An 11,214-nucleotide genomic window follows, 5' to 3' on the forward strand; every position below is an offset into this window, starting at 1 on the left:
AAGAGTGCGGATGGAGGAATTGCTTTGAAGATCAACAAGTTCGGGTCGTGTGCAAGAACGAGATATTACATAAATAGGGAGTCTCTAGTGTTTTTATTAAGTCCAATATTTTACACTTAAATCTGAACTAGTTTTGTAAATCCTCCTGGATGTAGGGTACATTTGTATCCGAACCACATTAAATTCTTGTGTTCTTTATTCTCCTTTTAGTAGGTTAATTACTGTGGCCACACACGAATTCTGTTACCACACCTAATGTCTTAACAAGTAATATGTCTCAACAGGATGAGTAGATTTTGATAGGCATATAAATCTACAATTGGTATCAGAGCGGGTCACTAGATATACTTAGTGTCTGATTTTGGGTTTTAATTTATTTGTTTTGCTTATTGGATGACATATGTTCACAAGGAAGGTTGAGACGGCAGTCTGTCACAACATTCACCCAATTCCCCTGCGTTGTAACATGCCCCGTGATGGGACACTTCGATATAAGACAAAGATGGGTGGAGAAAATGTCACCTGCAGGGGGATTTCTTATTAAACATAGATTATAACCAATCTATGTCAAATAGGGAGATTGATGGCGCTGGATTTCTTTTAATGAAGATTGGGGAAATCCGCCATACGTGGAAATTAAAGATTGGCAAAGATTTGTTTTCAATGTTTATTTTGGAATTAAGTAAAGTCCTATTCTTGTAATATTTTTATTAGGACTTAGATATATTTCCATGTATTATATTCTAGTTAGGTATCTTTTGTACTTATCTAGAATTGAAGTATAAATCGAATAGGATTCTATTACCTATTTAAATCGATTTCTTAGGCTCAAGTTAGGTTTATGGTGGTGAATTTCGTGCCTATATAAGGCACTCAAGCTCATATGAGTCCCATGGAGCTTTAATAAGAAAAATCCCAGCATAAAGGCTTTGAAGGGTGCAGCCCATGCTGCAGCCCAGTCGGCACATCAGGTGTGGCAACAGGGCGTGTTTCTTTTACCAGGCCGTAAATGAGATCGGCGTTTTGGGAGAAGTGCTTAAAAGATCTCGGGAGAGGTCGATCCGCAGTTTGAATGGAGTTCAGCATTGGAGGAAGTCCAAGAGTACGGATAGATGAATTGCTTTGAAGATCAACGAGTTCGAGTCGTGTGCAAGAACGACATATTACATAAATAGGGAGTCTCTAGTGTTATATTAAGTCAAATATTGTACACTTTAATCCGAACTAGTTTTGCAAGTCCTCGTGGATGTAGGTACATTTGTATCCGAACTACATTAAATTCTTGTATTCTTTATTCTGCTTTCAGTAGGTTAATTATTGTGGCCACACAGGAATTTTGTTACCACACCTAATGTCGAAACTAGTAATCTGTCTCAAGAGGATGAGTAGATTTCGATAGGCATATAAATCTACAATTGGTATCAGAGCGGGTCGCTAGATATACTTATTGTCTGATTTTGGGTTTTAATTTATTTGCTTTGCTTATTGGATGACGTATATTCACAAGGAAGGTTGAGACGGCAGTCTGTCACGACATTCACCCAATTCCGCTGCGTTGTAACATGCCCGTGATGAGACACTTCGATAGAAGACAAAGATGGGTGGAGAAAATGTCATTTGCAGGGGGATTTCTTATTAAACATGGATTATACATAATCTATGCCAAAGAGGGAGATTTTTGGCGCCGGATTTCTGTTAATGAAGATTGGGGAAATCCGCCATACGTGGAAATTAAAGATTGGCAACGATTTGTTTTCCATGTTAATTTTGGAATTAATTTGAGTCATATTCTTGTTATATTGTTAGTAGGACTTAGATTTATTTCCATGTATTATATTCTAGTTAGGTATGTTTTGTACTTATCTAGAATAGAACTAGAAATCGAATAGGATTCTGTTACCTACTTAAATCGATTTCTTAGGCTCAAGTTAGGTTCAGGGTGGTGAGATTCGTGCCTATATAAGGCTCTCAACCTCATATGAGTCCCATGGAGCTTTAATAAGAAAAATCCCAGCATAAAGGCTTTGAAGGGTGCAGCCCGTGCTACAGCCCTGTCGGCACATCAGGTGTGGCAACAGGACAGGTTTCTTTTACCAGGCCGTAAAGAAGATCGGCGTTTTGTGAGAAGTGCTTACAAGATCGCGGGAGAGGTCGATCCACAGTTTGAAGGGAGTTCAACATTGGAGGAAGTCCAATAGTGCGGTTGGAGAAATTGCTTTGAAGATCAACGAGTTCGAGTCGTGTGCAAGAACGGCATATTACATAAATAGGGAGTCTCTAGTGTTTTTATTAAGTCCAATATTGTACACTTAAATCTGAACTAGTTTTGCAAGTCCTCGTGGATGTAGGGTACATTTGTATCCGAACCACATTAAATTCTTGTGTTCTTTATTCTGCTTTTAGTAGGTTAATTACTGTGGCCACACAAGAATTGTGTTACCACACTTAATGTCGTAACAAGTAATCTGTCTCTACAGGATGAGTAGATTTTGATAGTCATATAAATAAACAGATACGAAAAGAACGTGTGGCATAACTGTACTGATAGAAAACAGGAAAAAAGGACCATTGATGACCCTTCACGTGGCAAGGTAGGTAGTAGCTTGGCGGTGATTCGGTCCCAGAGAGTGCGCCATGTGGCCTGAAAAAAGCCCATTTACCTTTAGTATATATATCGCATTTCTAGGTTAGAAGAGGGCTGCCATTTTTACTCCCAATACAATATACGCACTTACTTGCTACCTTGCTTTTCAAGAAAAAAAATAGAATTCCGATCAAATGAGTCGAGTCCGATTAAATTATATTATAGCCACTTTCCATCACATATATATCTATATATATATATATATATATATATATATATATATATATATATATATACTCTCTTAGGAATCATTCTTACGAAAAGTATTGTTATTTTAGCCCATTAAAGATATTGAAATAAACCTACATAATTCATACACTTATGTAAAAGTCTAAGTAATCTTATATGGCCAAATCGGCCACATCAAATGGTGTCGTCGGTGGAAAACATTGAGTTATAGACGTGAGTTTTATTACTTTTGTTTTCTTACTTTGGTTCATCTGTTTTTGTGTTTAAATTTTCAGGTATAGATGACGACAACAAAGGAAATTTTGGAAGCTCGCTTGTTTAGCTGAGGAGTCATCACCATCTCGTCGGGAAGATCCCCCCACATCGATCACACCAATGGTGCGAATGGCACCACTTGTCGAGGTCCCAACAACCCCTTTGACGCTTACTGTGGAGGACATTCAGAGAATAGTCAACCAAGCGGTGCAACAGGATCGAGCAAGCAGAAAAGTGGTTAAGGCTCGCCTACCGTGTAACTCAGCCCCTATAACGCTACCCAAGGGGCGAGATTGCAGTAGACCCTACCGCGAGTTCGCCGGTCCCGCCCCAAGGACAGCAGCGAGACAACCTGTTTTAGGCAGAAATCATGGCCTACAATTTTTCGGTTGGATTTCAAGCCCTGGAACAACTCGCGTATAACGGAACTACCAACCCTTGAGACCACGTGAGCAGAATCCATACCACGTCTTATCTCCATCGGTTTCCGGACGGAATCATGTACCGCGCTTTTGCGACCACATTGCGAGAAGCAGCTCAACTTTGGTTTGGCTAACTCCCAGAAGGTTCGGTGCGAGATTTCGAGACTTTCAGCTCTATGTTGCTGGATCACTTCACCAGCTCCAAAAAGCAGAACAAATCGGTTCTCACACTTTTCGGTGTTCGACAAGAAGAGCGGGAGTTCTTGAGAAGTTTCATACATTCGTTCACGAGCGCCAGTAGAGATGTGCTTACTAATGCTCTGATGCAGGGACTGAGGGATGGCGAGCTATTTAGACCGCTCGCAAAACGAGCACAGTCGACGTATGACGAACTTTTAAAACGGGCGGAAAAGTACATCATAGAAGAGGCGAGGAATATGAAGAAAGAAGAGATATCTGTGATACCTGCTCAGCGTGCCACGGCGGCAATTTCTCCTCTGGGAAGAAACCCGGTGGGACCTCGCCAGCACGCCCCCGCTCGCGAGGCACCCGTCCAAGAATATATGAAACCTCGATACGTTAGCTATGTCATTCTCAGTAAGACGCTCAAAGAACGCTCCCCAGGGCCCCAGTGAGGGAGGTTATTGCCGATATCACAACAGGTATGTGCTAGGATAGTAGACTAAAAGTCTCGCTTTTAGCTACATAATTTTATTATTAAATTAATAAAATAGTATATTATCATTTTATGAGAATCTGCAATAGGGTATTCAATGCATTTAATTGATTGTTTGTCAATTAATTAAAAGCATAAGTCTAATATTCTAATAGTATTCGAAATGGTGTGCTACGGCGCACAGAAAGATCATTTCGAAAGTTCGTTTAGAATATAAAGATAAACGTTCACAATCTAGATGGAAATGGACTAACCATTGGTAAAAGATTGTAGCACAATATTTAAGTGATTGGTCTTGATCACAGTAAACAGAGAATAACTTTTGTAGTTATTGTTTTGACTTATTGTGCTAGCACACGCGGCATGTGTTGAACCAGACAAAGTGAAATAATTGTTTCATCACTGTTCAAAATGAAACTGTATTATTTATAGTTAAACTAAATTACTTACTCTCTTAATCCCCATATAATTAACGTACACATTTAATTGATGATCTCTACTTTGATGTCACAATGGGAGAGATTCATATATTGAGTCAAATGGCCCCCAGTGCGTTGGGTAGAGACATTAAGAATTATGTGGAAATTAATTATCGAAAGGAATCCACATCCCTGAAATATGAGATTGATAATAACCCTTGAGTAGCTTATAAGATTTGTTTATGCCAAGTCCTGGCCAGGTGGATTTTGTATCCGGCATACTCAAATAAGTTAAGCGGGTACGACTCATGAACAGAAACCATTTAATTTATTTAGCAGTGAATAAATTATTTGGTGGTTATAAGATATCTTAATGTGGGGAGAATCTAAGTAATGATCGACTGGAGCTCGAATGTAATATTTGAGAATATGAACGGGAGTTCAATAATTATTTGGTAATGGAAAATAAATAATTATTTAATGATTAATTAAATGAATTATTTTAAGAGTTTGGATTTAATTAATTATTAATTGCCCAATTTATATTTTCTCCTTTAGTCCCTAGTGTAGCCCAATGGGTTTTCTAATTAATCGAGAAAATAAAATTCAACCAATATTATACATTGGAATTAATATAGCCGAAAATTAAGTCTCCATTAGACTGCAATTTTCGACTATATAGAGTTATAGAAGGAGTGAGATTTGTTTCCATGTAATCCTCTCTATATGTGACTCTAAATCCTTGTGTTATATATAATAGAGATTGAGTTGATGAGAAAAAATAATTGTACAAGCCTATTTCATGTTGGAGAGAAAATATTTTTCTCTTCTTCTTTTCTCTCTAAGTTTCTCGATTATAGATTTAGATTTCTTCAAGTACAAGGTCCACCCTTGTAGAACAATTATTAATCCGGAATATACAATAGAAGATTATAGGTTGTTAGAATAGAGGATTATAGGTTGTTAGAGCAAACTATAATTCCCGAAATTTCTGAACAATCCTGCGAAGAAATTCACAGATTATAGGTTGTTAGAGAAAACTATAATTCCCGAAATTTTTGAGCAATCCTGCGAAGAAATTCACCATAAATCAACCGTTCATCCGATAGTCTTTCAATTTATACAGTAGCTTCCTAACCCATAGTAATACAATCCGACCGAAGGGTTTCTCCATCAGATCAACTATCTCGGAGATATCGGTGAAGGAAGAGGGCTGTAAATTTCTGGACAGCAATTTTTCGAGGAATGAAGGTTTGGTGTGGATCCTCGTTCGTGCGCCGAAGATAGAAACGAATCTGCTCACGCGAAAATTGCAAGTTGCTAGATTAGATTTATTCCGCTTTAAGTGAATCTAATCGAAGCATGTTAATAAAATTAAAACCGGCTAATCTAGAACCGCTTGCGAGTTTTCATTGAATCCTGGGCTTCACATCCCAACAATATGATCATCACATTGATGAGTGTAGCCATTTAAAAGACGAGCTAGAAAGGCTAGTTCGACAGGCTGGAAAAGTTTGTTAGAAAGCAAGCGGAGGATCATATCTCGAATCCCCCAGCTCGGTGGCACAGATCCCCCGAGGGGCCGAAGAAACATATTAGGATGATTATGGGAGGCCCCATTGATGGAGATTCGCATAGGGCGTGGAAGAGGTATTCTAGGTCGGTAGGAACGCCGGTTCCTAGGGGGGAGCAGGTACATCGGACAATTTGCCGGCGATCTATTTTAGCGAGGATGATAAGCAAGGCGTGATTCGCCCCCATAATGACACTCTAGTGACTACAGCTCATATCGCGCGGTACGATGTATCGCGTGTATTCATTGACAATGGCAGCTCAATGAATATTTTGTACAAGGATTGTCTAGATCAGATGCGGTTGGGAGACTTGAAAGTTACAATTAATCTGAAAACTGGGGCAGCAAGTATTGTGCTTTAGTAGGGATCGCCCTCAATATTTAAGCTTAAAAATACTTTTGTAGCTATAGCTTCGTACTCAGGTTAAAGACAAGTTTTGTATTTAAATATTCGTACAGAGTATCAATGCTCGTTATACCTCTGATTAACCACGTCGAGTACTGCCGATGACGTACTATATAGGAATCTCTTTATCTAGAATTTTGTAATATATAATAAGTCGTTTCGAAGTCGATTTGTAATAGAACCTCTCTTTTGTAAAGAGGATATATATCTCGAAGTTTAATGTTGTGATTAAACAAAAAACAATGTCATATTCTGAAATTTATAAGTATTACAATTACTATGACGCAAATAGTATTTCTGTGAAAACATCATTGTCCTAAATCTCATACTGAAATTCTCAAGAAAGCTTATAACACATCACATACTTCATAACTTCAGCTATTGCTCTTCATGGTGAGACGAAATCAGTTCGTCATGGCTCAATTATAAACAAAGGCTGCAAAATAGGGAGGGGAAAAAACGAGAAAGAGAAAGTCACTAACAAGACAAAATAGACACAGAAATTATTAGCCCCCTCTCGAAATCAAACATTGGAAAGTACGAAGATGGAAATTCAAAATGGGAAAAGAATTACCGTATCGATGCTCACAGGTTTACCATCAGCTGCAACTATCTCAGCAACAGTGCCTGACTGATCAGCCTGAGAAATATTAAGATACACCAATAAGTATATATCTATGCCACGTTCGGATATAGAGAATCTTGATAAAGTTATACTCATGATACACATACTTCCGTATTCAAAAAGTGAGACGAAACACTTCAAATTAAATTCCTAGAGCTTGATTATTAATATTTTTCAAATACGTTCTTCTGGATCCTATATCAGATATAGGAAAACGGTTTCAAGTTTCCTATCCATGTATATTTGCTCTTTTGCATGATTCATTTTTTCTAAATTTATCTTCATTAATGTTGCACTAATCTCGAGAAGCTTCAGAAAGTTCGGCCCACACTGAATCTCATAATTCAATCGTATCTCTGTAATTCAACCTTCAATACATTACCTGGACATATATCAACCAGTTAAAGTGAAGTACAGAATGATAAAAGCAGAGATTAAATGCTGACCTCGATCTCATTCATCAGTTTCATAGCCTCGATAATGCATATTACCTGTCCTTTTTGCACCTTATCTCCAACCTAGAAAAATCGATGAAAAATAATTAAGAAGGAAAGTGCATTGTACCAAGCGATCATGCAGTTGGTGCAACAAAGACAATAAAGAAAGAGGTCTATGCTGATACTGCATAAACCTAGCTAAAACATCGCTAAACAAAAAAAAAAAAACAGATTCAGAGGATAATTTTTTTATAAAATGGAGCGATGGTCTTGCAAGCAATCACTAAACCGTAACGAGATCACTTTACAAGTGTAAAACTCGTTTTGCCTTTCCATCTCCTAAGAAGTTAGTAGTCTTTCATATACATACATATGGATGCCCATAACTGAAAACTCTATTCCTGGTTTAACTAATTTAGTCATGTTGCAAATAATCGGGATTTGAGAAGTGGGCAAAAGGTTGCTAGTAGCAGTATTTATTCGTTTCTTGATAATAGAAGAAGGAGAACGAAATAATCTTGTTTTTCCTAACAGTTGATAATTCAAAACTCAACCCAACTTCAAAAGGAAAAACAACAAAAATAAAAAACTCTACGCATACTTATGAATGCATCTAGTGATGTATTAAATTATGCATTAACCTTGACAAAGGGCGGTGCACCAGGAGCAGGAGAACGGTAAAAGGTTCCAGCCATTGGACATTTGAATGGGGGATGTGACGACTTTGGCGTTGCTGGCGGCACTGAAGCGGGAGGCGGAGAAACGGATGCAGGAGCAGGAGCACTTGCAGGAGGCGGCAATTGTGGTGATGGCGGCGGCATAGCTTGGTATGTAGGAGGTGGTGCATACATAACAGGAGCGGCAACTGGTGGCTGCGGCAGTGCTTCCTTTTTTCTAATAAGGAGTTCACAGTCCATTTGCTTTAACTCCAACTCAACTATATCCCTCGAATCTACAAGCCTTGACACGTCAAGTAAATAATATAAAAAAAGATTCAAAAATCAAGATAAATCGTAAAATAGTCAGACTCTTTTGGAAAAATTGGTTTTTACATACTTGACTAGATCTGTCACATGGGCCATAAAAGTCGAAATCGACGCTGCATCTGGAACTTCGTATCGTTCAGATTCTAGGGTCGGCACTTTCTCGAGAGCTGGTTTGGCATTTGATGCTTTTTCGACAGCAACCTTGTTAAAGTAGAAACTAATCTTAGCAGGAAAATCACGTTTATTAACTGGAAATGGGAAAATCAACGGTCATCGTACCTCGTTTAGCTGAGAGCGCACCTTAAAGGCATCTGATTGGGTCCTGCCAAGACCCTGCTTTGATAAACGAAGAAATTTTAAGCATATCATAGATACCAATAAAAATCTACACAGGAAACACTTTTTACCGCATCCAAGCTTTATTAAACGACAAGTAATATCGCTAACCAAGCAATTCAAAATCGTTATTTCTCCTAAGTAGCTGCCTAAATTCCTTTCATATAATTCGAGATCACCAATAATATATTACATAAACACATCCAAATTTCGTCGATTAAACATAATATAACCGTTAACCATGAATCGGAAAACTCGAATAAACTTTCGTAATTGTTTGAATTTTTTTTTTAATTAATTCGAATACTAGCTAAAATCAATCAAAACTGACATCTACACAGTTATCAAAATTATCTCGTTTGAATTGAGTAACTTGCAAAAGCACTGCTAAAAAATGAAATTGAATGAAACCAGAGAGGAAAGAAATGAAAACCTGGGATTGAACGAGCGCCATTGATGCATAATTCGATCTGGAATCAGACGTAGGAAACGAAGCAATGCGGTTCCTTTTCTGGGTGGACTGTGACGAAGCAGCCAACAATGGCGAAACCTTCGGGCATGGAACACTGAAAGAAGCCATCGGCGATTGATTGATTCAATGCAGAAAAGGGAAAGGGGAAATCAAATCAGGTGTGGACGAAAAATGAGAGCTGAATCCGGGGGAAGAAGATACAGAGGGGTTTTGTAGGGAAGAATGGGCGATAAAAATGAAGAGAGATGTCGGAAGAAAACAAAGAGAGCGATGAGAGAGAGAGAGAGAGAGAGAGAGAGAGAGGAGAGAGAAGGCGATATGCACGAGGATGAACAGAACGATGTCGTTTTCAGGTGTTTTGGTGCCTGGGCTTTTCCCTCCATAAAAGTCCAATTCAATGTGGTGGTTTAACCCATTTTTTAAGAACCGGGACGGACGACCGGTGCTACCGATTAAACCGCGAACCGGTTACCAACTCGGTCTGGTTCGATATGAAAACTCGGAAAAGCTTAAAAACCGGGTGGAAGGGTCAAGAACAGTTAAAACCCGTCAAACCGGTCAATCCAACCGACTAAAGGGGGAGAGAGAAATGAGGAGCCACAATTAGTTATTATAGTGCAATTTGTTGAACTATTTATTGTTAATTTTCTTTTTCTTTTTTATAAGTGCTTAACTGCTTATTTATTTATTATTTATTTCAAAAAGGCCCATCACATGGGGCTTAAATGCATTTTGATCCACAAAAAAAACAGTCTCTCAATTAAGCCCATCCCCATGTCATTAGTCAAAAATATCCTCAATAATATAATTCTTATCAATTCCACCCATTATACTACTCTAACTTCCTTAATATTACACATTGACCCCAAATTTAAACAAATATATCACATTAACCCCCAAAACTTTTTTTTTTTCAGAAAATAATTATTTTTCCGAAATGTTTTTTTTCCGGCGTTGACCGCCGGAGACCGCCGGTCTCCGGCGTTGACTTTTTTTTTTTTTTTGAAACTTTTTTTTTACTGAAATTTTTTTCCGGCCGGTCAACCACCGTTGACCGGCGGTCTCCGGCGTTGACCTTTTTTTTTTTTTTTCGAATTGTTTTTCTTAGAAAAAAAATATTTTAATTAATATTACTGTCTTGACTACTAAATTACTGTCCGAAACAGTAATATTACTGTCTGGGACAGTAATATTATGAATATTATTTTTTTCGAACAATAATATTATTAATATTATTGTCTAAGATAGTTAATTACTGTTGGAGACAGTAATTTAACATCCAATGCAGTAATATTAATTAAAATAATTATTTTTAAGGAAAAAAAAGTCAAGTAACAGTTAAATAACTGCCGGAGACAGTAATTTAGCAGCCAAGACAGTAATATTAATTAAAATATTATTTTTAAGAAAAAACAAAATTATAAAAAAAAATAGCATATTTAAACAGATTAAATGTGGGGAAGCAGCAAGATATTAGCAATTAAACAGTATTAAAAAATAGCATGAATAAAAAAGAAAGATAACCTCATTCATATCACTGGCCATGTTTTTTAATGTATCCAGACCTTCTGCTATGACGTCCAACCCTTGTTCCTGTTTTAACATCATCATAGAATGTGACAATATGCAATCAACAACTGTACCCTACGCATTTCAACAAAAAGCACGTGCCTGTTTTATTTTTCTCATTTCATACTCTTGCCTGAACTGACTTGATTCTTCAGTCTGCTGAAAGTATTCATTGTCGAAACACCCATCTAGAAAAAAACTGCAT

General features: G+C 37.6%; 1 protein-coding gene and 1 long non-coding RNA gene across 2 annotated transcripts in view; both read right to left on the minus strand.

Annotated features, from left to right (window-relative positions):
• Positions 1-6,771: 6,771 nt before the first annotated feature.
• On the minus strand, positions 6,772-9,806 carry BCCP2 (biotin carboxyl carrier protein 2). The gene is made up of 7 exons (XM_012988936.2): positions 9,402-9,806; positions 8,912-8,965; positions 8,703-8,833; positions 8,288-8,606; positions 7,656-7,727; positions 7,159-7,224; positions 6,772-7,020 (listed from the first exon to the last, which is right to left on the minus strand). Exons 1-7 carry the CDS (start codon positions 9,546-9,548, stop codon positions 6,997-6,999), a joined length of 813 nt encoding a protein of 270 aa, XP_012844390.2. The 5' UTR covers positions 9,549-9,806; the 3' UTR covers positions 6,772-6,996.
• Positions 9,807-10,964: 1,158 nt separating this feature from the next.
• The window catches only part of LOC148767943 (uncharacterized), a 257-nt gene continuing 7 nt past the window's right edge, over positions 10,965-11,214 (minus strand). Inside the window, exons 1-2 of the long non-coding RNA XR_016033621.1 lie at positions 11,112-11,214; positions 10,965-11,033 (exon numbers count right to left, since the gene is read on the minus strand). The exon at positions 11,112-11,214 is cut by the window's right edge and continues 7 nt beyond it. This is a non-coding gene — a long non-coding RNA (uncharacterized LOC148767943). The remainder of the gene's footprint in view (positions 11,034-11,111) is intronic.

Source organism: Erythranthe guttata, chromosome 9 (genome assembly GCF_056151865.1).
Source record: "Erythranthe guttata isolate IM_541 chromosome 9, IM_541, whole genome shotgun sequence".
Taxonomy (NCBI): domain Eukaryota; kingdom Viridiplantae; phylum Streptophyta; class Magnoliopsida; order Lamiales; family Phrymaceae; genus Erythranthe; species Erythranthe guttata.

Excerpts from the sequence above, each read along its gene's own strand:
- BCCP2 (XM_012988936.2), bottom strand. The coding sequence starts at position 9,548 with ATGGCTTCTTTCAGTGTTCCATGCCCGAAGGTTTCGCCATTGTTGGCT. Across the intron at positions 8,834-8,911 it reads TGCGCTCTCAGCTAAACGAG|GTTGCTGTCGAAAAAGCATC; the intron begins GTACGATGACCG and ends TACTTTAACAAG. Across the intron at positions 8,607-8,702 it reads CATGTGACAGATCTAGTCAA|GCTTGTAGATTCGAGGGATA; the intron begins GTATGTAAAAAC and ends TGACGTGTCAAG.